At 44.6% G+C, this 27,938-nt stretch overlaps 1 protein-coding gene across 5 annotated transcripts in view; it reads left to right on the top strand.

Annotated features, from left to right (window-relative positions):
- Window positions 1–27,316, top strand: part of cntrl (centriolin) — a 118,722-nt gene extending 91,406 nt beyond the window's left edge. For all 5 annotated transcript variants that reach the window (XM_031807495.1, XM_031807487.1, XM_031807478.1 and 2 more), the window contains 13 exons: window positions 2,467–2,651; window positions 2,973–3,153; window positions 3,590–3,988; window positions 7,202–7,361; window positions 7,936–8,051; window positions 13,734–14,053; window positions 14,197–14,473; window positions 16,228–16,456; window positions 19,101–19,294; window positions 20,480–20,695; window positions 21,131–21,193; window positions 26,163–26,342; window positions 26,550–27,316. In XM_031807495.1, coding sequence (XP_031663355.1) covers window positions 2,467–2,651; window positions 2,973–3,153; window positions 3,590–3,988; window positions 7,202–7,361; window positions 7,936–8,051; window positions 13,734–14,053; window positions 14,197–14,473; window positions 16,228–16,456; window positions 19,101–19,294; window positions 20,480–20,695; window positions 21,131–21,193; window positions 26,163–26,342; window positions 26,550–26,645 — 2,616 coding nt within the window. In that variant the 3' untranslated portion in view covers window positions 26,646–27,316. The remainder of the gene's footprint in view (window positions 1–2,466; window positions 2,652–2,972; window positions 3,154–3,589; window positions 3,989–7,201; window positions 7,362–7,935; window positions 8,052–13,733; window positions 14,054–14,196; window positions 14,474–16,227; window positions 16,457–19,100; window positions 19,295–20,479; window positions 20,696–21,130; window positions 21,194–26,162; window positions 26,343–26,549) is intronic.
- The last annotated feature ends 622 nt before the right edge of the window (window positions 27,317–27,938 follow it).

The following is a 27,938-nucleotide window of genomic DNA, read 5'->3' as shown; positions in this document are numbered from 1 at the left end:
AGCTAGCTAGCTGCGAGATCCAGGTGTAAATGTTCAGAGCTTTCGGTTGAAATCCGGGGATATGGAGAGAAAAATAGGTCCGGTATATTCTGGTCCGAGTCGCATTGTTCAAAACTGGCGATAGCTGATGACCATCAACTGTGGTTAGCTAAATACTAACGTTAGCTTCTGGCTAGTTCCTGGTTAGCTTCTGGCTAGCTTTTGGCTAGCTTCGGGTTAGCTTCAGGCTAGCTTCTATTGTGGATTTCAGATTTGAGGTAAATAATACTTTATTTTTTTAAATTGGTGAGGTGGGTTGCAAGAGAGTGTTTTGAAGTTGAGTTTTTGGAAAAGAAAATATATAAAAGATATGCGAAGAAAGATGTAAATATATATATACACGGGACACAACAAGACGAGGACAAAGGACGTCTGACTGCTACGCCATCTTATGAAGCTGAATCGTGCCAGTGGATGGATAAAGTGTCTGGAGGAGAGCCTCATCCATGGTTAGAAAAGGAAAAATATATTGAAATGTTGTTTGAACATGATTTGAGTATATTAGCAGTAGCAATAAGGAGAGAGGTTGGTTTATACCCTATTGGTGCGGGGAACCGTAAAAGATTATGTGGAAATAGGAAGACAACTTTGAATAATTTTGGTGATGTGGCATAACACTAATAAGACGGGTCACCAGTATTCTCCAGTAATACATTTGCAAACGCTATAGTATTGGTTCTAATACAAGGTATTAAGTGACGTGACCAATTAATAGGAACAAATACCATAACTATTATCCTGTGAAGTGAGTAGCGCTACCTTGGAAAATGGTTAATAGAAGGTGTGTATTAGAGCCGGGAGTGAAGAAGCTCTAAACACGCTGGACATCGTCGGGAGAGTTTTCGGAATAATAACTATTGAAATGGCGACAGACGGCCCCGATTCTCCCTGTAAGCATGGCTAGAGGGAGAGAAGTTTAGTCAAGCTATAGAGGCGCTGAAAGAGGCGAACAAGCATTCCACCAATTCGCCTCAAATATGGGGAAAATTTGCAAACTGGATAAAATTGGTCAGCATTTCCCTGCTGACTGAAAATTCCAATCAAATAAAGAACTCAGAGATGCTGTTGTGGTCTGGCACAATGACATCAATGAGAAATCCCAAGCTCAATATACAAATGTTTTGATGTCGCCGTTTTATCAACAGAAGAGTATAACCGATAACACCAAAATGAGTAGATGTACTCCGCTGCAAAAAGACTGGGTACGTGAGAACATTGATAGAATTTGTACATCAGCTTTGATGGCAGGTTTGAAACCTGTGATCAAAACTGCAATTGCGGGGGTAGTGGATGATATAGAGCAGGATGCTTTGAGAGTGGAATAGAACTCCGCTCACTTCGCAGTCATGCAAAGGGGTTAATACTGCCACAGTGAAAGTCACGAACAGTGGTTTTAATGGCCAGGGTAAGACAAATAAACCAAGAATATATTTTTTTTAGGGGGATATATCCCTGTTTTAGATGTGGGGCCGTTGGAAGAATGAGTGTAGAGTGGTAATGGAGACGACTGCACCCGCTGCATTTGAGGGGATGCTGCGATACAAGCATTTGCATCTTTGTCAAAACAGCAGCAGCAAACACTCCAGAAAGCAGTGGGACAGGAAACTTTCACGGTGTATGCGGTGTATGGCCTCGGTTATATCAGTAGTGGTTCATAGAGATTACTTTTTTTTTTATGTGAAGGGAGACGTAGGAGACGACGTCTTACACAACTTTCTAATAGATACCGGCGTTTAAATATCACTGATTCCTTACGATGAGAAATTGGCTAAATTTGCGACAGGAAAAGTATCACATTTAGCGGGCACAATCTAATGCGAAACAGCTATTACCTTTGTCATTGGACATTGGGCCAGTAACCATACCAGGATAATTTGACATGGAAGGAAATGGAACCGATTTAGCTAGGTAGCTTGCTGTTGCTAGCTATTTTGTCCTGGGATATAAACATTGGGTTGGTATTTTACCTGAAATGCACAAGGTCCTCACCTCCGACAATTAATCCACAGATAAAAGGGTAAAATGAGTTTCTAGTAATCTCTCCACCTTCAGGCCTCTTCTTCTTTGGACTTTATATGGTGGTTGGCAACCAACTTTAAGGTGCATTCCCACCACCAACTGGACTGAAGTGTGGACCTCTGTTCATCTTTCAATCACTCATGTGGGTATATGCTCCTAAAAACCAATCAGGAGATGGGAGAGGTGGGACTTGCAGCGTGTCAAACGTCAAAATAGAACCAAGTTCTACTTTAGCGCTTGGCTTTGAAGATCCTCATTGTGTTGGTGCAAGTGTTGGTGCAATGATTGAATAACATTTATGTGTACATTTATTTTGCACCGCCATGCTCACGAGACTGGGGCGGTGTGGTCAGCATGTAAGCCATAAAAGTGTGTGTGTATCCGTTCGTCTGTCCGTCCGTCCGTCAGGAGAGGGAGCTGGCCAGGCTGGAGCAGCTGGTGGAGGAACAGCCATGTGGCAGCCAGGGCCCAGGGGAGGAGGAGAGGCAGGCCCATGTGGAGAGGGATGTGCTCAGGCACCAGGATCAGCGCACACAGCTCAGACTGGAGCTCAGAGAGCTCCGGAGAGCCTTAAGCCAACTTCGCCGCCAAAGGTACGGTAAACCCTCAGCTCTCACAGTCCAGCAGGGTTAAGGTAAATTCGAATTGATGTCAGTCAATTCAGGAAGTGATTTTAATAAAAATAAAAAATAAATGGAAAAACGTAAATAACTTCTCCTTTTAAACTTATTGAGAAGTAATTGAAAAGAAATACACTTTTTTCAATTATTGGATTAGAATTTTAGTTTACTTCCTGAATTGACTGACTTCAATTTGAATTGACCCCAACCCTGCAGTCCAGTACATCATATTTTTTGGGAGACTAAAAGACCAACTTGGGGACATCTTGATCAGCTATGTGTGTGTCTCCTCAGGGAGATGCTGGAGGGCCGAGGGGGGTCAGAGGTTGTGGAGGAGTCCCTGCGGCACCACGGGGCTCTGCTGGATGAGGTAGAATGTTTGGAGAAGACCCTGCTCCGCCGCAGGGCTGAACTCAGGGAGGCAGACCGACTGCTGCTGGAGGCACAGAGCAGCTTGAAGGACACAAGGACCAAGGTCACATATATTGACATATATTTTATATATAATGTTATTAGGAAGTGTATATTCGACCAGAAGAAGAAAACGTACACTTAGGCATAGGGGTCGAAATAAATAACTTAATGTTAGCATACTGCCGTCCACCACCATTCATTTTCTGACAGTCGAATATACACTGCCATATTCTTATTACCTCTTGGGTGGCAGAATGGAGCGAGGAGCACATTTACGGGTGGACATAAATAGCCCCCTTCATTTAAGGGGGGGGGGGGGGTGCAGTAGTCGGTTATCAGCAGCTGTCCTTCTGGTTTAAAATATTATAGTTGAATTACTGACCGTCTTACATTTGAAAACTTTGTTGCTGGTGAATGGTGATATTTGTCTGTAGTACCATCTCTTGTATCATTAGCCAGCAGTGTTGTAACAGACTGTTTCATGTGACTCTGTGTAGACTAAAGCGACTCTCCAGCAACACACTGAGGCCCGGAAGCGGCTCGCCGACACAGAGCGGGATCTGGAGGAGCTGGAACTCCGCGCTCGGGACAGCGCCTCTTTGCTGGTGGAGGCCAAACAGCATCTCAGGGATCTGCAGGAGGATCTCCAGGAGCTGAGGAGACTCAAGGAAGAACAGGGAGACGCTCTGCAGAGGGTGGAGGAGGTGGTGGCTGCCCGCGACCTGGTGTTCCAAGAGGTCAACAAGAAGGTGAAACGAGCCAGTGAGCGACTGGAGGCCCTCCAGAGCCAGATTCAGGAGACCCAGAGCAAGGAGGCCACACTGCTGGAAACCTGCAAACAGTCTGAGAGCACCCTCGCCCAACGCAGGAGCGAGCTAGAGCAACTTAACATTCAGGTATTGCAATGACATTCTTAGTTTCTCTGTCACAATGTCAAGTCAAAGTTTATTTAAGTGGTCACAACACACTTAGCCTCAACGAGAATTGGGAAGCCTGGTGAAGTCTATGGCCAAAATGAGCTAAAATGGGGTGGAGAACCGGTGTAAAGAAGTGACACCTCGCAACACGTCAAACTAATCAAATGCCTTTCTTGGGTTCAGCTTAACATGCAGCACTCCTTCAACTGTCATGTCAGGCAGGGTTATTGAAATGTAACATCCAATAAAAAATGGATCGTAACACTAGGGGCACTTTCCGGTAACCACGTTAGCCTCATTTAAATGCACACCGATATTCATAGCCGGTTCGATATTCACAGACAAATCACATTTATTTATATAGCCCTTCTTACATCAGCTGATATCTCAGTGCTGTACAGAAACCCAGCCTAAAACCCCAAACAGCAAGCAATGCAGGTGTAGAAGCACGGTGGCTAGGAAGAACTCCCTAGAAAGGCCAACACCTAGGAAGAAACTTAGAGAGGAACCAGGCTATGAGGGGGGGCCAGTCCTCTCCTGGCTGTGCCGGGTTGAGATTATAACAGAACAAAGATGGCAAAGATGTTCAAATGTTCATAAATGACCAGCATGGTCAAATAATAATAATCACAGTAGTTGTCGAGGGTGCAGCAAGTCAGCACCTCCAGGAGTAAATGTCAGTTGGCTTTTGATAGCCGATCATTAAGAGTATCTTTACCGCTCCTGCTGTCTCTAGAGAGTTGAAAACAGCAGGTCTGGGACAGGTAGCACGTCCGATGAACAGGTCAGGGTTCCATAGCCGCAGGCAGAACAGTTGAAACTGGAGCAGCAGCACGGCCAGGTGGACTGGGGACAGCAAGGAGTCATCATGCCGGGTCCTCCGAGAGAAAGAGAATACTTAAATTCACACAGGACACCGGATAAGACGGGAGAAGTACTCCAGATATAACAGACTGACCCTAGCCCCCCGACACAAACTACTACAGCATAAATACGGGAGGCTGAGACAGGAGGGGTCAGGAGACACTGTGGCCCCACCCGATGATACCCCCGGACAGGGTCAAACAGGCAGGATATAACCCCACCAACTTTACCAAAGCACAGCCCCCACACCACTAGAGGAATATCTTCAACCACCAACTTACCATCCTGAGACAAGGCCGAGTATAGCCCACAAAGATCTCCACCACGGCACAACCCAAGGGGGGGCGCCAACCCAGACAGGAAGATCACGTCAGTGACTCAACCCACTCAAGTAACGCAACCCTCCTAGGAGCGGCATGGAAGAGCACCAGTAATCCAGTGACTCACCCACTGTAATAGGGTTAAAGGCAGAGAATCCCAGTGGAGAGAGGGGAACCGGCCAGGCAGAGACTGCAAGGGCGGTTCCTTGCTCCAGAGCCTTTCTGTTCACCTTCACACTCCTGGGCCAGACTACACTCAATCATATGACCCACTGAAGAGATGAGTCTTCAGTAAAGACTTAAAGGTTGAGACCGAGTCTGCGTCTCTCACATGGGTAGGCAGACCATTCCATAAAAATTGAGCTCTATAGGAGAAAGCCTTCTAGCTGTTTGCTAGAAATTCTAGGGACAGTTAGGAGGCCTGCGTCTTGTGACCTAATGTACTTGTAGGTATGTACGGCAGGACCAAATCAGAAAGATAGGTAGGAACAAACCCATGTAATGCTTTGTAGGTTAGCAGTAAAACCTTGAAATCAGCCCTTGCCTTAACAGGAAGCCAGTGTAGGGAGGCTAGCACTGGAGTAATATGATCAAATTTGTTTGGTTCTAGTCAGGATTCTAGCAGCTGTATTTATTTTTTATTTTTGTTTATTTTTTTACCTTTATTTTACTAGGCAAGTCAGTTAAGAACAAATTCTTATTTTCAATGACGGCCTAGGAACAGTGGGTTAACTGCCTGTTCAGGGGCAGAACGACAGATTTGTACCTTGTCAGCTTTGGGATTTGAACTTGCAACCTTTCTGTTACTAGTCCAACGCTCTAACCACTAGGCTACCCTGCCGCCCCATTTAGCACTAACTGAAGTTTATTTAGTGCTTTATCCGGGTAGCCGGAAAGTAGAGCATTGCTGTAGTCTAACCTAGAAGTATCAAAAGCATGGATACATTTTTCTGCATAATCTTTGGACAGAAAGTTTCTGATTTTTGCAATGTTACGTAGATGGAAAAAAGCTGTCCTTGAAACAGTCTTGATATGTTCGTCAAAAGAGAGATCAGGGTCCAGAGTAATGCCGAAGTCCTTCACAGTTTTATTTGAGACGACTGTACAACCACCAAGATTAATTTTCAGATTCAACAGAAGATCTCTTTGTTTCTTGGGACCTAGAACAAGCATCTCTGTTTTGTCTGAGTTTAAAAGTAGAAAGTTTGCAGCCATCCACTTCCTTATGTCTGAAACACAGGCTTCTAGCGAGGGCAATTTTGGGGCTTCACCATGTTTCATTGAAATGTACAGCTGTGTGTCATCCGCATAAGTTAACATTATGTTTTCGAATGACATCCCCAAGAGGTTAAATATATAGTGAAAACAATAGTGGTCCTAAAACGGAACCTTGAGGAACACCGAAATTTACAGTTGATTTGTCAGAAGACAAACCATACACAGAGACAAACTGATATCTTTTCGACAGATAAGATCTAAACCAGGCCAGAACTTGTCCGTGTAGACCAATTTGGGTTTCCAAGCTCTCCAAAATAATGTGGTGATCGATGGTATCAAAAGCAGCACTAAGGTCTAGGAGCACGAGGACAGATGCAGAGCCTCGGTCTGATGCCATTAAAAGGTCATTTACCACCTTCACACACCTTGAAGTATTTCGTATAAATTGTTTTGTGTTGTCTTCAGGAAGGCAGTGAGTTTAAAGCTTTTTCAAAATTTTTTGAGGGGAATTGGAAGATTCGATATAGGCCGATAGTTTTTTATATTTTCTGGGTCACAATTTGGCTTTTTCAAGAGAGGCTTTATTACTGCCACTTTTAGTGATACAAACAGATCCAGTCAGCGTTATGAGTGACCTCTGACCTGCTGCAGGCTCTCCTGACTCCTCTCCAGTTGGTCCAGGCGCTGGTCGTGCTGCAGCTTCACATAGACCTGTTTGTATCAATAATGTGCCAATGACCAATTAGTAGTTACAAAGTAATTTTATGTAACTGTGTGTGTGTGGATGTAGGTGCTGCGTGGGGATGTAGAGGCGCTCCATGTCCAGAAGGGTGAGCTGGAGGCACAGCTGACTGAGAGGAGGGCTAGCGTGGCTGCACTCAAACAGCAGGGAGGTCAGGAGGAGGAGATCCTACAAAATGTCCACTTACAGATCAACAAGCACAAAGCAGGTAACCAACCCTAGCATGAGTCACACACAGCTAACTCACGTAGTTCTACAATGCTGTTAGATTGACACGGTCAGAGGGTTTTGCTCAAGGCCCAGACCCTAAATAGCCTGGTCCCAGATCTGTTTGTGCTCTTGCTAACTCCATTGATAATTGTAAAGCGAAATATGTTTGGCATGGCAATAAGTGACAAGGAGTTGGCGTGATGGCACAAAGAGACTGGCACTCAGGCTACGCCCAAAAGCCTAATGATAGCAAGGTACAGACATCCCAATAACTATATGAACAGTACAGAAGAGTAAAACTATGTCCAAAATTATTAAATTATTATTAGTGCAAGATCTGCCGCTGAGTGTGGTTACAGCGGGAAAGCAAGTGCAGCCCAAGAATCAGAAAGTGTGGACATGGCATAAGACCATGAACCGTGAGGTTACTCTGCACTTCAATGCTTATGTATTACTACATAGTAGTAACCTTATAGAGTTGTGCAGTTTGATGACTGTGTGTGTCATTGTGTGTGTTTGTGCTTGCACACGTGTATGTGCCTGGCTGTGTGTGTGTGTGTGTGTATGTGCAGAGCTGAAGCACGTTCTGGAGATGTTGCAGGTGACGGGCCAGGAGCTGCAGGCGGTGAAGCTGCAGCACGACCAGCACCTGGACCAGCTGGAGAGGAGTCAGGAGAGCCTGCAGCAGGTCAGAGGTCACTTATAACGCTGACTGGATCTCAAATGGCACCTTATTGAGGGCTGTGACAGTTTGAATAGTAAAAATGATTTGGTGCACATTTTCCTCCGCTCTTGACTGCATGTGCTGCTATAGAATGGGCATCCTCATTCAAGTCAATTATGCTATAATGGGTGGACTGGCGGCCATTGTGAGTGTACCCAAAGGAGCAAAGCAGGAAGTAAAAGCAGGAAGTGCACCCATCAATACAGTGCAATCGGAAAGTATTCAGACCCCTTCCCTTTTTCCACATTTTGTTACGTTACAGCTTTATTCTAAAATGGATAAATACTTTTTTCACTCATCGATCTACACATGATACCCCATAATGACCCCCCCAAAAAATTACCTTATGTACATAAGTCTTTTACTTTGAGAACCCTTTGCTATGAGATTCGAAATTTCCTGTTTCCTGTTTCCTGTTTCCATTGATCATCCTTGAGATGTTTCTACAGTTTGTTTGGAGTCCACCTGCGGTAAATTTTATTGATTGGACATGATTTGGAAAGGCACATACCTGTCCCACAGTTGAGAGTGCACTTCAGAGTAAAAACCAAGCCAAGACAGGATTGTGTCGAGGCACAGATCTGGGGAAGGGTACCAAAAAATGTCTGCAGCATTGAAGGTCCCCATCATTCTTAAATGGAAGAAGTTTGGAACCACCAATACCCTTTCTAGAGCTGGCCGCCCGGCCAAACTGAACAATTGGGGGAGAAGGGCCTTGGTCAGGGAGGTGACTAAGAACCCGTTGGTCACTCTGACAGAACTCCAGTATTCCTCTGTGGAGATGGGAGATATATAATGGCGTAGGAGGAGATGTTTGCCGTTTTATGGGCTCCTAAGCAATTGTGCTATTTTGTGTTTTTTCGCATTGTTTAACTTATTTTGTACAGAATGTTTCGGCCACCGTCTCTTATGACTGAAAAGAGCTTCTGGCTATCAGAACAGCGATTACTCACCTCGAACTGGACAAAGATTTTTTTTCCTTAACGAGTCGGACGCAAAGGATTTATTTGAGATACCAGACCAGGCCCAAATCCCCGTCATTCGCATGAAGAGAAGACGCCGATACAGGGGACGCAGGGGACGCGCTCAATGAGCTGTATAAAGCCATAAGCAAACAAGAAAATCATGGGCGGTGCTGCTAGTGACGGGGGACTTTAATGCATTTCTACCAGCATGTTACATGTGCAACCAGTGGAGAAAAAAAACTCTAGACCACCTTTACTCCACACACAGAGAGGCATACATAGCTCTCTCTCGCCCTCCATTTGGCAAATCTGACCATAATTCTTTCCTCCTGATCCCTGCTTCAAAGCAAAAACTAAAGCAGGAAGTACCAGTGACTCATTCAATACGGAAGTTGTCAGATGACGCAGATGCTAAGCTACAGGACTGTTTGCTTGCACAGGCTGGAATATGTTCTGGGATTCCTCCAATGACATTGAGGACAATACCACCGGCTTCATCAATAAGTGCATCAATGATGTTGTCCCCACAGTGACCGTACGTACACGCCATGGTTCACAGACAACATCCAGAGTGAGCTAAAGGGTAGAGCTGCTGCTATCAAGGAGCGGGACTCTAACCCAGACACTTAAAAGACATCCCTCTATGCCCTCAGACGAACCATCAAACATACAAAGGGTAAATACAGGACTAAGATTGAGTCCTACTACACCGGATCTGCAGGGCTTGCAAACTATTACGGACTACAAAGAGATGCCCAGCCGCGAGATGACCAGTGACACAAGCCTTGCAGACGGGCTAAACGACTTCTATGCGCGCTTCAAGGCAAGCAACACTGAAACATGCATGAGAGCACCAGCTGTTCCGGACGACTGTGATCACGCTCGCCATAGCCGACGTGAGTAAGACCTTTAAACAGGTCAACATTCACAAGGCCGCAGGGCCAGACGGATTACCAGGACGTGTACTCCGAGCATGCGCTGACCAACTGGCAAGTGCCTTCACTGCCATTTTAGGCATGTCCCTGGCCGAGTCTGTAATACCTACATGTTTCAAGCAGACCACCATAGTCCATGTGCCCAAGAACACTGTGTAACCTGTGTTATGTAACCTGCCTAAATGACTACCGGCCCATAGCACTCACGTCTGCATCCATGAAGTGCTTAGAAAGGCTGGTCATGGCTCACATCAACATCATCATCCCAGAAACCCTGGACCCACTCCAATTTGCATACCAACCCAACATATCCCACAGATGAAACTGCTCAGTCCCCACCTGTACTCCCTGTTCACCCATGACTGCGTGGCCAAGCACGACTCCAACACCACCTAGTTTGCCGACGACACCACTGTGGTAGGCCTGATCACCAACCACGATGAGACTATAAGGAGGAGTGGCAGTGGGGTGTCAGGACAACAACCTCTCCGTCAACATGATCAAGACAAACGAGATGATCGTGGACAACAGGAAAAGGAGGGCCGAGCCCGCCCTCGTTGTCATCGACGGAGCTGTAGTGGAGCAGGTTGAGAGCTTCAAGTTCCTTGGTGTATACATCACCAACAATTTATCATTGTCCAAACTCACCAAGAAGGTTGTGAAGAGGACACGACAATGCCTTTTCCCCCTTAGGAGACTGAAAAGATTTGGCGTGGGTCTTCAGATCCTCAAAACTTTCTACAGCTGCACCATCGAGAGTTTCGTGACTGGTTGCATCACCCCCCGGTATGGCAATAGCTCGGTCTCCGACCGCAAGGCGCTAGAGAGGGTAGTGCGTACGGCCCAGTACATCACTAGAGCCAAGCTTCCTGCCATCTAGGACCTCTTAATTCCAGGCGGTGACCAGGCCATAAAATTGGCAAAGACTCCAGCCATCCTAGTCATAGTCTGTTCTCTCTGCTACCGTGCGGAAAGCAGTACCGCAGCACCAAATGTACACACCGTTCAAAGTTTGGGATCACTTAGAAATGTCCTTTTTTCCATGAAAGCATACATGAAATGAGTTACAAAAGAATAGGAAATATAGTCAAGATGTTGACAAGGTCATAAATAAATAAAAATATTGAAATAATAATTGTGTCCTTCAAACTTTGCTTTTGTCAAAGAATCCTCCATTTGCAGCAATTACAGCCTTGCAGACCTTTGGCATTCCAGTTGTCAATTTGTTGAGGTGATCTGAAGAGATTTCACCCCATGCTTCCCAAAGCATCTCCCACAAGTTGGATTGGCTTGATGGGCACTTCTTACGTACCTTACGGTCAAGCTGCTCCCACAACAGCTCAATAGGGTTGAGATCCGGTGACTGTGCTGGCCACTCCATTATAGACATACCAGCTGACTGCTTCTTCCCTAAATAGTTATTGCATAGTTTGGAGCTGTGCTTTGGGTCATTGTCCTGTTGTAGGAGGAAATTGGCTCCATTTAAGCGGCATCCACAGGGTATGGCATGGCGTTGCAAAATGGAGTGATAGCCTTCTTTCTTCAAGATCCCTTTTACCCTGTACAAATCTCCCACTTTACCGCCTCCAAAGCACCCCCAGACCATCACATTGCCTCCACCATGCTTGACAGATGGCACTGCTCCAGCATCTTCATTTTTCTGCATCTCACAAATGTTCTTCTTTGTGATCCAAACACCTCAAACTTAAATTCCTCTGTCCATAACACTTTTTTCCAATCTTCCTCTGTCCAGTGTCTGTGTTCTTTTGCCCATCTTAATCTTTTATTTTTATTGGCCAGTCTGAGATATGGCTTTTTCTTTGCAACTCTGCCTAGAAGGCCAGCATCCTGGAGTCACCTCTTCACTGTTGACGTTGAGACTGGTGTTTTGCGGGTACTATTTCATGAAGCTGCCAGTTGAGGACTTTTGAGGCGTCCGTTTCTCAAACCAAACACTTATGTACTTATGTCTTCTTGCTCAGTTGTGTCCCGGGGACTCCCACTCCTTTTTCTATCCTGTTTAGAGACAGTTTGCGATGTTCTGTGAAGGGAGTAGTACACAGCGTTGTAGGAGATCTTATTTTCTTGGCAATTTCTCACATGGAATAGCCTTCATTTCTCAGAACAAGAATAGACTGACGAGTTCCAGAAGAAAAGTATTTGTTTCTGGCCATTTTCTATGTATATATTCCATTTAAGATCCCCCGTTTCAAATCAAATTTATTTATAAAGCCCAGAAGCCCAGCCTAAAACCCCAAACAGCAAGCAATGCAGGTGTAGAAGCACGGTGGCTAGGAAAAACTCCCTAGAAAGGCCAGAACCTAGGAAGAAACCTAGAGAGGAACCAGGCTGGTAGGGGTGGCCAGCTACAATAGTAATTTACAGCATTAACAATGTCTACACTGCATTTCTGATAAATTTGATGTTATTTTAATGGACAAAAAATGTGCTTTTCTGAGTGGCCGCAAACTGTTGAATGGTACTGTAGGTCCAAAAGGCATCTTAACAGCTTCTACCCCCAAGCCATAAGACTGAACAGTTAATCAAATGGTTACCCGGACTATTTGCATTGACTATTTGCTATTATTTTTTACTTTTGTTTATTTAGTAAATAACAGGGCTACCTGTTGTTGTATTAGGAGCATGTGACAAATAACATTTGATTTTATTTGAGTACCTTCCAGAAGGACAACCATCTCTGCAGCACTCAACCAGGTAGCGGCCAGACAGAAGCCACTCATCAGTAAAAGGCACACGACAGCCCACTTGGAGTTTGCCAAAAGGCACCTAAAGGACTAGACCATAGGAAACAAGATTCTCTGGTCTGATGAAACCAAGAATGAACTCTTTGGCCTGAATGCCAAGCGTTGTGTATGGAGGAAACCGGGCACCATCCCTACGGTGAAGCGTGGTGGTGGCAGCATCATGCTGTGGGTATGTTTTTCAGTGGACGAGACTGGGTGACTAGTCAGGATTGAGGGAAAGATGAAAGGAGGAAGGTGCAGAGAGATCATTGATGAAAACCTGCTCCAGAGAGCTCAGGACCTTCCAATAGGACAATGACCCTGAGGACACAGCCAAGACAACGCAGGAGTGGCTTTGGGATAAGTCTCAATGTCCTCGAACCCGATCGAACATCTCTGGAGACCTGAAAATAGCTGTGCAGCGACGCTCCCCGTCGAACCTGACAGAGCTTGAGAGTACCTGCAGAGAAGAATGGGAGAAACTCTCCAAATACAGGTGTGCCAAGCTTGTAGCGTCATACCCAAGAAGACTCGAAATTATAATCACTGCCAAAGGTGCTTCAACAATGTACTGGGTGAAGGGTCTGAATACTTATGTAAATGTGATATTTCCGTTTTTAATTTTTTATGAATTTGCAAACATTTCTAAAAACCTGTTTTTGCTTTGTCATTATGGGGTATCGATGAGGAGCTAAAAAATATTTGTAACAAAATGTGGGAAAAGTCAGTGTCCGACCGCAAGGCGCTAGAGAGGGTAGTGCGTATGGCCCAGTACATCACTAGAGCCAAGCTAGAGCCAACACTGTATGTGCTGTGATTTGTTGATTCAAATGGACTGAGATGACCAAAATGTTATATTATTATCCGTATTTAGTGCGCTATGTTTGACCAGGGCTCATAGGGCTCTTTTCCGAAATAGTGCCATTTAATGTGTTCAGAGACAAGAGGGTGTTTACTTGTTTTTTGTGTGTGTATTTTATGTCTCTCTGTGTTTTCCCCCAGGTGCGCGTGGAGCTGCAGGTGCTGCAGCAGGAGGCATTGCGCCAGAAGTCTGAGGGCGAGCGCCAGATGAGGCTGGCGGAGCAGGACCGGACGGAGCTGAGAGAGGAGGCGCAGGGAGTCCGGGAGCAAGCGGAGGAGGCCGCCAGGGAGAGGAACAGGCTGGAGGAGCAATGCCGGAACCTGGAGGCCAGACGGACACACGCCGACCGGTGTTTGGAGGCAGCGGAGGACGGGGCGCGGGTGGCTGAGGCTGAGCTGAACAGGCTGCATGCAGAGCTGGGCCAGCTGAGACAGGAGCAGAGACAGGCTCACACACACAGGTCTGAATCACTCAAACTGCACTTTTTCTATTATGGTATTTGTCTTTAATTTTCTAGAAGATATGTCCTTTGTCTATGCTTGATGATATGTTTTAATATATGCACACGAGCCAGAAGCAAAATCATCTCATCTTATCCTTCAGGCAGAAGATGGAACGAGACACGGCAGCCACTCAGCAACAGCTATACCGGGAGTCTGAGATCTTCAGTGGTCAAAAGGAGCAGGTGGAAAAGCAAAAACGGCAATTAGAGATGCTGGAGGAGGAGGTGCGAGTGTTGGTCATGGTCCGGGACAGTGTGGCGCGGGAGGAGCAGCAGGCGAGGAAGCAGCTGGAGGAGGATGAACGAAGAGCTGAGCAGCTGGAGCACCGGCTGATGGAGCTGCACACGGACCTGGCTGAGAGGCAGACTCAACTACAAGTAACATGACAGGGCAAGATTTAGACACCATACACTGTTGCCAATAAGTCGTAGTCTGAAATAGTACCCGTTTCCCTATATAGTGCATTACTGTGGTCAAAAACAGTGCACTTTTTTAGGCGCAGCCATAGTGAAATAAGCCTGTACAGATGTGGCCAAAAGTTTTGAGAATGACACAAATATTAATTTTCAAAGTCTGTTGGCTCAGTTTGTATGATGGCAATTTGTATATACTCCAGAATGTTATGAAGAGTGATCAGATGAATTGCAATTAATTGCAAAGTCCCTCTTTGCCATGCAAATAAACTGAATCCCCCCCCAAAAAAATCCACTGCATTTCAGCCCTGCCACAAAAGGACCAGCTGACATCATGTCAGCGATTCTCTCGTTAACACAGGTGTGAGTGTTGACGAGGACAATGCTGGAGATCACTCTGTCATGCTGATTGAGTTTGAATAACAGACTGGAAGCTTCAAAAGGAGGGTGGTGCTTGGAATCAATTATTATTCCTCTGTCAACCATGGTTACCTGCAAGGAAACACGTGCCGTCATCATTGCTTTGCACAAAAAGGGCTCAACAGGCAAGGATATTACTGCCAGTAAGATTGCACCTAAATCAAGAACTTCAAGGAGAGCGGTTCAATTGTTGTGAAGAAGGCTTCAGGGCACCCAAGGAGGCACCAGGACCGTCTCCTAAAGTTGATTCAGCTGCGGGATCCGGGCACCACCAGTACAGAGCTTGCTCAGGAATGGCAGCAGGCAGGTGTGAGTGCATCTGCACGCACAGTGAGGCAAAGACTTTGAGGATAGCCAGGTGTCAAGAAGGACAGCAAAGAAGCCACTTCTCTCCAGGAAAAACATCAGGGACAGACTGATATTCTGCAAACGGTACAGGGATTGGACTGCTGACGGACTGGGGGAAAGTCATTTTCTCTTATGAATCCCCTTTCCGATTGTTTGGGGCTTCTGGAAAAAAGCTTGTCTGGAGAAGACAAGGTGAGCGCTACCATCAGTCCTGTGTCATGCCAACAGTAAAGCATCCTGAGACCATTCATGTGTGGGGTTGCTTCTCAGCCAAGTGAGTGGGCTCACTCACAATTTTGCCTAAGAACACAGCCGTGAATAAAGAATGGTACCAACACATACTCCGAGTGCAACTTCTCCCAACCCTCCAGGAACAGTTTGGTGAAAAACAATGCCTTTTCCAGCATGATGGAGCACCTTGCCATAAGGCAAAAGTGATAACTAAGTGGCTCGAGGAACAAAACATTGATATTTTGGGTCCATGGCCAGGAAACTCCCCAGACCTTAATCCCATTCAGAACTTGTGGTCAATCCTCAAGAGGCAGGTGGACAAACAAAAACCCACAAATACTGACAAACTCTAAGCATTGATTATGCAAGAATGTGCCGAAAGTTAATTGAAAGCATGCCAGGGCGGATTGCAGAGGTCTTGAAAAAGACGGGTCAACACTGCAAATATTGACTCTTTGCATCAACTTCATGTAATTGTCAATAAAAGCCTTTGGCACACTTGCTTGTAATTATACTTCAGTATTCCATAGTAACATCTGACAAAAAAAATCTAAAGACACTGAAGCAGCAAACTGTGGAAATTAATATTTGTCATTCTCAAAACTTTTGGCCACAACTGTATACTCAATGGCTCCATAGCTGTATTGGTTCACAACATTTCAAACCTAAAACTCTGCTTAAGTGCAATGGAGGAAGCAGTTATTTCTGTGTGTGTGTAGTGTGAGCGGGGGCTGCAATGTGAGGCCAAAGAGCGTGAGGAGAGGCAGCGGCAGAGGCTCCAGGAACTGCAGGCCCAGAGCCAGGTTGAGGAGAGCTCTCTGGCCCAGCACACACTCAGACTGGAGCAGGTCAACACTGCAGTGGCCGACATGGAGGACAGGAGCTGGCGAGTAGTGACCAGGGACCACAGGCAGTGTGCCGTCCTGCAAGAGCACGTGCCTCTGCTTGGTAAGCAGAAAATAACTTATACTACTTACAGTTGAAGTCAGAAGTTTACATACACTTAGGTTGGAGTCATTAAAACTCATTTTTCAACCACTCCACAAGTTTCTTGTTAACAAATTATAGTTTTGGAAAGTCGGTTTACTTTGTGCATTACACAAGTCCTCTGGTCTGATGAAACAAAAATAGAACTGTTTGGCCATAATGACCATTGTTATGTTTGGAGGAAATAGGGCGAGGCTTGCAAGCCGAAGAACACCATCCCAACCGTGAAGCACAGGGATGGCAGCATCATGTTGTGGGGGGTGTGCTTTGCTGCAGGAGGGACTGGTGCACTTCACAAAATAAATGACATCATGAGGAAAGAAAATTGTGTGTATATATATTGAAGCAACATCTCAAGACATCAGTCAGGAAGTTAAAGCTTGTGCGCAATTGGGTCTTCCAAATGGACAATGACCCCAAGCATACTTCCAAAGTTGTGGCAAAATGGCTTAAGGACACCAAAGTCAAGGTATTGGAGTGGCCATCACAAAGCCCTGACCTCAATCCTAAAGAAAATGTGTGGGCAGAACTGAAAAGGCGTGTGCGAGCAAGGAGGCCTACAAACCTGTCTGTTACACCAGCTCTGTCAAGAGGAATGGGCTAAAGTTCACCCAACTTATTGTGGGAATTTTGTGGCAGGCTACTCGAAACGTTTGACCCAAGTTGAACAATTTAAAGGCAATGCTACCAAATACTAATAGTGTATGTAAACTTCTGACCCACTGGGAATGTGATGAAATAAATAAAAGCTGAAATAAATACTTTTCTCTACTATTATTCTGACATTTCACATTCTTAAAACAAAGCGGTGATCCTAAGACCAGGCATTTTTACTCTGATCAAATGTTAGGAATTGTGAAAAACTGAGTTTAAATGTATTTGTCTAAGGTGTATGTAAACTTCCTATTACACTTAGACTCCTTATTTGCTCACTATCGCTGTACTCTCGCTCTCAACCAGGGTTAAAATAATATTTGTTTTCTTTCAAATACTTTAAAGGCGCTTGATTGAGCTTACCTGGCACCATGGAACCAATGTTATAGTCCCCAAAGTACAAAGCCTGCCCATCTGACGCTACACGCAGGCTCAATCAAATGCTCCAAAGTGTTTGAAATACATACAGTATTTTGATTATTTTAAGTAGCTACCCTTTGCCTTGATGACAGCTTTGCACGCTCTTGGCATTCTCTCAACCATGCATTTAAATTAACAGGTGTGCCTTTTTAAAAGTTCATTTGTAGAATGTATTTTCTTCTTAGTGCGTTTGAGTCAATCAATTGTGTTGTGACAAGGTAGGGGTGGTTTACAGAAGATAGCCCTATTTAGTAAAATTCCATATTATGGCAAAAACAGGTCAAATAAGCAGAGAAACGACAGTCCATTATTACTTTAAGACATGAAGGTCAATGAGTAAAAGTGCAGTTGCAAAAACCATCAAGGGCTATGATGAAACTGGCTCTAATGAGGACTGCCACAGGAAAGGAAGACCCAGAATTACTTCTGCTGCAGAGGATAAGCTCATTAGAGTTAACTGCACCTCAGATTGCAGCTCAAATAAATGCTTCCCAGAGTTCAAGTAACAGGCACATCTCACCATCAACTGTTCAGAGGAGACTGTGTGAATCAGGCCTTCATGGTAGAATTGCTGCAAAGAAACCACTACTATAGGACACTAATAAGAAGAAGAGACTTGCTTGGGCAGAGAAACACGAGCAATGGACATTAGACCGGTGGAAATCTGTCCTTTGGAAATTAGTCCAAATTTAAGATTTTTGGTTGCAACCGTCGTGAGACGCAGAGCAGGTGAATGGATGATCTCCGCATGTGTGGTTCCCATAGTGAAGCATGGAGGAGGAGGTGTGATGGTGTGGGGGTGCTTTGCAGGTGACTCTGTCAGTGATTTATTTCGAATTCATGGCACACTTAACCAGCATGGCTACCACGGGATTCTGCAGCGATACGCCATCCTATCTGGTTTGCTCTTAGTGGGACTATCATTTATTTTTCAACAGGACAATGACCCAAACACACCTCCAGGCTGTGTAATGGCTATTTGATCAAGGAGAGTGATGGCGTGCTGCATCAGATGATCTGGCTTCAACAATTACCCGACCTCAACCCAATTGGGATAAGTTGGACCGCGGAGTGAAGGAAAAGCAGCCAACAAGTGCTCAGCATATGTTGGAACTCCTTCAAGACTGCTGGAAAAGCATTCCTCATGAAGCTGGTTGAGAGAATGTCAAGAGTGTGCAAAGGGTGGCTACTTTGAAGAATTTGTTTAACACTTTTTTGTTTGTTTAATACATAATTCCATATGTGTTATTCATACTTTGGATGTCTTCACTATTATTCTATAATGTAGAAAATACAGAAAAACCCTTGAATGAGTAGGTGTGTCCAAACTTTTGACTGGTACTGTATTTGAAAGAAAGCAAATACTATTTGAACTCCGGTCTGATCTCAATACACTATCTTTCATCATTTGCTCCTATCATATCACCAATATTCACCGCAGTGTTTGCTGGTTTTTGCCTGCCTGGTTTATCCATCCACACCTGAAGCAGGTTTGTTACATGACTGTGTTTATGTGTGAATGTGATCCCAGGGCAGGAGCTGTGTGAGAGGGAGGCCCAGCTACAGGAGCGGGCTGAGGAGCTGCTTACGCTGCAGGAGGAGCTGGGGGCGTGTCGGGCGGAGGTGCAGTGTATGCAGGAGGAGAGGAGGAGTGCCGAGAGCAGGCTGCAGGCCCAGAAGAGCTGCGAGCACGCCCACCAAGAGAAACCAAAGGAGACAGAGCAGGTGGGTCATAGGGATGGATGGATAGATGGTAAGGAGGGATATCTATGGATGGCTACTGGCTTTTCGCCAGTAGCCATTTCGATATCTACGTATGTTTCATTGCTGTACCATTTTAACCGGATGGTATCGTAGCGTCTGTCATCAGACTGTGGGTTGTGACGACTAAGGAGGAACTCATTTGGAACTCTGTTCCGGTGCACATTTTTTTCATCAATGATCATTGGAAAAATAACGATTTCGCATCTTTCTAATTTTCAGAAGGGGAGGGGACAGTTGGCCCATGCGTTGGCTGTGAGTTTCCGTTCAGGGGGTTGGAGACTTCGCTAGTCTCGTTAGTATCTTTTCTCCTACATCTTCCCCCAGAACCTAATCGAGCATCTGAAGCAATTTCAATTCTTCGTTTCCGAGATTAAGAAGAATGAAATGTGTCGCCCATAGTCTCTGTTGACATATTTAGGCAATCTGAGTGGCAAATTTGCAGGGATTAGGAGAAAGTGACTGGTAACAGGATAAATAATAATAATATTAAACAATATAGCAGCAGCATAAGTGGTATTGTGTGTGTGTGTGGGTAGAGACCTAGGTGGGGGTGGGCAGCTATTATCTAGCTGTTTAAAAGTCTCATTGCTTGGGGGTAGAAACGGTCTCGGAGCCTGTTGGTCCGAGACCTGATACTCTGGTACCGCCTGCCGGAAGGAAGCAGAGAGAAAAGTCTATAGAAGGGGTGGCTGGAGTTTTGGGAAATGTTTCGGGCCTTCCTCAGACACCGCTTGATATGCATGTCCTGAATGGCTGGGAGCTGGCCATGGTAGTGCAGGCTGCACAGGACAACAACCAGAAGTCCAGAGGCCTGCAGAAGGAGCTCGACACGGTGTCCAAGGAGATGATGGGCCTCAGAGACAATGTTCTGTCCATCTAAACTACAGAGTTGGAGTTAGTTACAGAGTTAGACCTTCAAATGTAGACAGTGTACAAAACATTAGGAACACATTATTGATACACACTGGAAACTGTTGAGCATGAAAACCCAGCAACATTGCAGTTCTTGACACACTCAAACCGATGCACCTGTTACCATACCCCATTCAGAGACACTTAAATATTTTGTCTTACCCATGCGCCCGGAGGACTTTCAGTACATAGTATGAAGTTGCATTCTGTTATGTAATCTGTTGTGTCCCTCAGCTGCGCAGTCAAGAGGGGGGCGAGAGCCGCCTGAGGGAGATCAAGGAAGCCATGCGTTGGCTGAAGACTGACGTCAAGGCAGAGCTGAACAGTGGGATGGTAGAGCTGCCCCTCGCGCCTGACCAAGATCCCTCCTCCTCAGACACTGACGACCACAAAGAGAACTACCCCCTCTACTCAACCCCAGCCGTGCCTAGGCTAGCCTGCAATCCTACTGTAATGCCTCAGCTTTGCTACTTTACATCTCTCCCTGTCATATCTAGTTTGTGCTGCACACACAAGTCTGTTAGCCTGGGTGCCAGTCTATTTCAAGCTCTTGCCAACACCTAATGGAATTGTTTAGCTTGACAAAGGCAAGAGCACAAACAGATCTGAGACCAGGCTTCAAGTCTGTATACAAAGCTTTTTTGAGCAATGCCCAAGATTTGTGTCTGTGGTTAACTTTTGGTATTTGAGTTTAACATACTTCCCTTTTCATCATACCTCATGCGAAATACCTTGTAACAAAGATTATTACAGAACCGCTGCTCTACCATCACTAGCAGGCAGAGGTCTTGCCTGTGTTCCTTAGATTGATGGGGTGTACAGTACAGTCTAGAAATTCCTCTGAAGCGATGACAGGTCTGTGTTTCTCTGCATGTCTGTCTTCAGGATGAGCAGTGGAGGGGAGAGGTGCTAAGAGAGAGACTTCGACAGCAGGAGGACCTCCTGAAGGTACTACTACCCCAACGTGTCTTTACATTCCAGTATGCTTCATCTCATGTTGGACCAAAGTTCGATCAGGGCCATATCAAACGTCTCAAGAGTAGCCATGCTGATTTAGGATTAGTTCAACCTTTTAGATCACAATGAACACGTTGACATACTGTACAAGGGGTAGGGGAGCTTATCCGAGATCAGTACTCCTAATCTGAGATGCTTGATAGCTACAGTGGGGCAAAAAAGTATTTAGTCAGCTTGTGCAAGTTCTCCCACTTAAAAAGATGAGAGAGGCCTGTAATTTTCATCATAGGTACACTTCAACTATGACAGACAAAATGAGAAAAGAAATCCAGAAAATCACATTGTAGGATTTTTAATGAATTTATTTGCAAATTATGGTGGAAAATAAGTATTTGGTCAATAACAAAAGTTTATCTCAATACTTTGTTATATACCCTTTGTTGGCAATGACAGAGGTCAAACGTTTCTGTAAGTCTTCACAAGGTTTTCACACACTGTTTCTGGTATTTTGGCCCATTCCTCCATGCAGATCTCCTCTAGAGCAGTGATGTTTTGGGGCTGTTGCTGGGCAACACAGACTTTCAACTCCCTCCAAAGATTTTCTATGTGGTTGAGATCTGGAAACTGGCTAGGCCACTCCAGGACCTTGAAATGCTTCTTACGAAGCCACTCCTTCGTTGCCCGGGCGGTGTGTTTGGGATCATTGTCATGCTGAAAGACCCAGCCACGTTTCATCTTCAATGCCCTTGCTGATGGAAGGATGTTTTCACTCAAAATCTCACGATACATGGCCCCATTCATTCTTTCCTTTATACGGATCAGTCGTCCTGGTCCCTTTGCAGAAAAACAGCCCCAAAGCATGATGTTTCCACCCCCATGCTTCACAGTAGGTATGATGTTATTTGGATGCAACTCAGCTTTCTTTGTCCTCCAAACACGACGAGTTGAGTTTTTACCAAAAAGTTCAATTTTGGTTTCATCTGACCATATGACATTCTCCCAATCTTCTTCTGGATCATCCAAATGCTCTCTAGCAAACTTCAGACGGGCCTGGACATGTACTGGCTTAAGCAGGTGGACACGTCTGGCACTGCAGGATTTGAGTCCCTGGCGGCGTAGTGTGTTACTGATGGTAGGCTTTGTTACTTTGGTCCCAGCTCTCTGCAGGTCATTCACTAGGTCCCCCCGTGTGGTTCTGGGATTTTTGCTCACCGTTCTTGTGATCATTTTGACCCCACGGGGTGAGATCTTGCGTGGAGCCCCAGATCGAGGGAGATTATCAGTGGTCTTGTATGTCTTCCATTTCCTAATAATTGCTCCCACAGTTGATTTCTTCAAACCAAGCTGCTTACCTATTGCAGATTCAGTCTTCCCAGCCTGGTGCAGGTCTACAATTTGGTTTCTGGTGTCCTTTGACAGCTCTTTGGCCTTGGCCATAGTGGAGTTTGGAGTGTGACTGTTTGAGGTTGTGGACAGGTGTCTTTTATACTGATAACAAGTTCAAACAGGTGCCATTAATACAGGTAACGAGTGGAGGACAGAGGAGCCTCTTAAAGAAGGTCTGTGAGAGCCAGAAATCTTGCTTGTTTGTAGGTGACCAAATACTTATTTTCCACTATAATTTGCAAATATATTCATAAAAAATCCTACAATGTGATTTTTTTTCTCATTTTGTCTGTCATAGTTGAAGTGTACCTATGATGAATATTACAGGCCTCTCATCTTTTTAAGTGGGAGAACTTGCACAATTGGTGGCTGACTAAATACTTTTTTGCCCCACTGTACATACAAATGGGTAGTGAAGTCCTATCCTATGTCATTCTTCATTCGTTTGACAGTTCTTAGAAAAAAATCTAATAACTTAATTGGATATAGAGACAGAGAGGAAAGATGGAGAGTGTGCTGAAAGAGCGATGTGCCAGATTCAAACCCATGTTGCATTAGTATATGTGATCCGGTGGCAGTGGCTTAGACCGCTAGACAACCTAGTTGTATTTCTGTAGACATTATTTCAAGACAGATGTTTTTTATTTTATTTAACCTACAGGAAAGGGAAGGCTGAACACGCCTCCATTCACATCGACAGGTCTGTAGTGGAGCGGTCGAGAGTTCCAAGTTCCTTGGTGTCCACATCACCAAGAAAGTCGTGAATTTATTTAACTAGGCAAGTCAGTTAAGAACAAATTCTTATTTACAATGATGGCCTACCCCGGCCAAACCCGGACGACGCTGGGCCAATTGTGCGCCGCCCTATGGGACTCCCAATCACGGCCGGATGTGATACACCAAGGACTGTAGTGATGCCTCTTGCTCTGAGATGCAGTGCCTAAGACCACTGCGCCACTCGGGACCCACCACTTTAATTTGGTCCTATGTAGCAAAATTTGAAGTGGTGTTTTTTACATTAGATTAAAGTAGAGACTGAGCTAGAAAATGGTATATCATACACTGCAGTTGAGCAACAATGGAAAGTAATTCTGCTTTGAAAGTTGATAAACTTGTAACCCACTTAATGTCCCGTCCCCCATTCAGCACCGTTCACACCCTCTTAAGCCATATCCTCACCCATCTCTTTAAGAATTTACATATGAGGCCATGTGCTAAATAGAGTGATTAAGGTAGTGTAGTAAACAACCAACGATTAAGACTAAAAGTGGGGAAAGTAGTAGTAAAAATACACTTTCTCTAGTCCTTGGCCTAGATCCTAATCTGATTTTGGTGCAGGTCATGTTGTTTTTCACATTACCGTCTCTGGTAAACACACACTACATCAAATAAAATAAAATAAAATGTATTTTGTCACATGCACAGGATACAGAAGGTGTAAACCCTACAGTGAAATGGTTACTTGCATAGTGGAGTATTTTGTTTAGACCCATAATCCCAGCCCATACTACCATGCACCATGCATTAATCTGCTGGAAGCTAAAGCTAACCAACTTGGTTAAATGTTAGCTAGCTAGCTAACATTAGGCTATAACTAGCAATGAAAATGTATTTCTGAGATGAGATTAATATTAATACACAGCTCATACACGTAACGTTAGCTAGCGAGCCAGCCAGCTAATGTTGCCTGCTAGCTAACAGTATGCTTGAACTTGCAATGAAAATGACTTTCTGACCAAATTTGAAATGTATAATATCTGAAAATGTAGCTAGACTCTTACCCGTATTCGTGGATGAACGCGTCTCCCTCTCTGTCATGGATGACATTAGTTTGAACATGTAATCTGGAGACAGGGGTTTTATACAACAGCCTTCTGTGTTCTCTTTTCGACTCCCATCGCATTTGCAATCATACTCTGCTTCCACTGGGCAATTTCATGGATTTCAAAACTCAGTCAACTTCTTCCGCGACAACAATACTATTGAGCGCCGTTTCTTCCCCATCACTGTCATCAGAAGACTCTACAATGTCTCGTTCAATATACAAAAAAATCCAAATCAGGGATTTCCTCATCGTCTGATTCATTTTCAGAGTCAGAGCGAGTCAGTGTGGCGCACAATCCCTCTCCAGAAAGTAGTTCATCACAACTTTTTCCCACTGATCTTTGTTGATAGTGCCTGTTAAATTCAGGGCAGCATTGTTGAGAGCAGTAGCCACACCTTTGCAGTTATTCATGATATCTTTAAAAAGATCCACAGTAGAAAGGATTATCTACACATACTGAGCAGCTCATGTTATGGAGAGAAGCAGCAGAGGGCGCGGCCCCCTATTCACATCAACGGGACAGTAGTGGAGAAGGTGGAAAGTTATGTTCCTCGGTGTACACATCATGGACAAACTGAAATGGTCCACCCACACAGACAGCGTGGTGAAGAAGGCACAGCAGCGCCACAAACTTTTATAGATGCACAATCGAGAGCATCCTGTCAGGCTGTATCACCGCCTGGTACGGCAACTGCTCCACCCACAACCGTAAGGCTCTCCAGAGGGTAATGAGGTCTGCACAACGCATCATCGGGGGCAAACTACCTGCCCTTCAGGACACCTACACCACCTGATGTCACAGGAAGGCCAAAAAGAGAATCAAGGACAACAACCACCCGAGCCACTGCCTGTTCACCCCGCTATCATCCAGAATGCGAGGCCAGTACAGATGCATCAAAGCAGGGACTGAGAGACTGAAAAACAGCTTCTATCTCAAGGCCATCAGACTGTTAAACAACCATCACTAACATTGAGTGGCTGCTGCCAACATACTGACTCATCTCTAGCCACTTTAATATTTAAAAAATGTATGTAATAAATGTATCACTAGTCATTTTAAACAATGCCACTTTATATAATGTTTACATACCCTACAATACTCATCTCATATGTAATATACTGTACTCTATACCATCTACTGCATCTTGCCTATATGCCATTCGGCCATCTCTCATTCATATATTTTTATGTACATATTCTCATTCATTCCTTTACACTTGTGTGTATAAAGTAGTTGTTGTGAAATTGTTAGGTTAGATTTCTTATTAGATATTACTGCATGGTCGGAACTAGAAGCACAAGCATTTCGCTACATTCACATTAACATCTGCTAACCATGTGTATATGACAAAACTTGATTTGAGCGTGCTACATGGCAAACCAATCCGAACTCATCTCTCGCCATGTCCAGCCCATCCATTATCTAGGGTTAGGCCAATCATGGCTAGCGGGGTTCCTGTTTTGTTTTTGTTTTTAATGGCTAAACCAACAAAGCTCATAATTTAACCATTTATTTTACAGATGTCATACAAGTTTGTTATTAAGGCACATAAAAGTTCACATGTTCCAGAAGGCGTTTCAGACAAAAAACGCATTTTGATAAAAAAATCTAAATGTCTTCGTGCAAATGCCTCTCCTGTGATGTAGTGACCTGTGACATACGCCTAGGTTTCTGGGTCACAGATGGGCAGGGAAGGCCTATCTATGCCATTCTTCATTTGTTTCTGACTGTTCTGTTGTCCTCGCCAGGCTCAGCTGGGCAGACGCATGTGGTCTCAGGAAGAGTTTCTGAGCCAGCGCAGGCAGCAGACCGAGGGGAGTCTATTGGGGCTGAGCAGACGAGTGGACAAGCTGGGCCAACTGCTCGGCAACTGCACCTCGGACTCCCTCTCTCTGAGCTCCTGTGAGCCCACACTTAAACAAGGCTGTGTAAGTGTGAGCAAAAAGGGAAGGAACCCTTGTCTAATAGCACTTATAGCAGCTACATTCATCCATCAGTAAAGGAATTTGTGATATGCCATGGTACTGTTTACATTTATTTTAGAACCACCCTAATAGTTCATGTAGATTCCATTGTATCCATAAGCTACAAGTGGAAATCAGTTAACAATACAGTCTCGGTCTTAATCTGTTTAGCCAGATGCTCCAGAGAAATGGCGTCTCCAGGAGAGTGCGCAGGCGGAGGTGTCCCACAAACCTGTGAGACTGGATCCTACACTACTTGAGAAGTAGCCAGGCCCCAGGCTGCGTCCAGGCCTCTGACAGCCTCCCAGCCTCAGTGTAGGGTGAAGTTGCCCCTAGATGCTGATATTGGGTCTTCTTTGCATTTCCCCACTAATGGTTAAGGTTAGGTTTGGGGGAGGGAAGCTGATCCTAGATCACTGCTTAGGGGAAACTTCACCTTAGAGCGTGAACAGTCATCCTTTCTGTTTGGTGTGGCATGCCTCAACATGATCCACCATCACAGCAATATTTACCCAGGGTGAAGAGGAACAGTCTCTCATCCATCCAAAGTGCACTTGGCCTGTCAGCAGGATCATCAAGCAAGATAAATTTTTAAAAAATGAATATATATATAAAACTATGCATTTGTGTGGCTTAAGTATTGTATCCTTAACATAGTTTCCACTACCTCAACTAGTTTGAGAAGTTTTTTGGGCAAATTCAATTACATTTTTGCCTATGAATATGCTTGTTTTTGTTTGATATATTGGTATATTTTTTTACTTTTCAATATCAATGTCTCATTTATTTACAAGCTTTCCAGTCACGGTAGCATTTAATTCCTAGCATCCGGCTAATGCATGAAAATTCTGTTTGTTACAATCAATATGTTTTGTGGACTTCACTAGACATATGTTGCTCTCCGGTTTTGTGATTAAACAAAGGTGTGGTTGAATGTATTGTCTCGGCCTTGGGTCTATATATCAGGGTTTCAAGGCATATGAACTAACAGGTTATAGAGCAAGCAACGCAATTATCGCAACACATAGATTGTCATGGATTTTTTTCCCTGGCTTGATTCCTCTGTGATTTTACCCCTGCACCACTACTACAACACAATCAAATTGTGCAACTTCGAAGTGTTACTTCGCCCAATATCATTATTAAGGTGATAGGGCCACAAGTAAAATAAAGTGAAAAAGCAAAAAAGTGATGTCATTACTGTAGTTAGCTAAATTGAATACGTCAATTCCTTTAGACATATATTTTAAGATACCTTATTGGAATTATGAAAAATCACCCTGAAAATGTACCTGTCCTTCAAATGAGGGGGAACTATTTTACCAGACGCCATTCTGCTGCCCAGTTGTGATAGCTAATGGTTGAAGTATCACTGCGCAGGTCCGTGTGGACAACGTAAGTCCCTACAACGCGCAATGCTGTCGGGGGTAAGCCAAATAAAAATGTGATTCACAAAAAAAAAAACATTCCTTCACATTTTCAAACAGGCCATTTACATTTTCCAACGGGGCTATACATTTGGGTGAGGGTTTTTTTCTCACCTGAGTAGCCTCGTTTCAA

The sequence above is a fragment of the Oncorhynchus kisutch genome, linkage group LG3 (genome assembly GCF_002021735.2).
Source record: "Oncorhynchus kisutch isolate 150728-3 linkage group LG3, Okis_V2, whole genome shotgun sequence".
In the NCBI taxonomy this organism is placed as follows: Eukaryota; Metazoa; Chordata; class Actinopteri; order Salmoniformes; family Salmonidae; genus Oncorhynchus; species Oncorhynchus kisutch.
The sequence above is the reverse complement of the archived record's forward strand: the minus strand, read 5'-3'. Positions and strand labels throughout refer to the sequence as shown.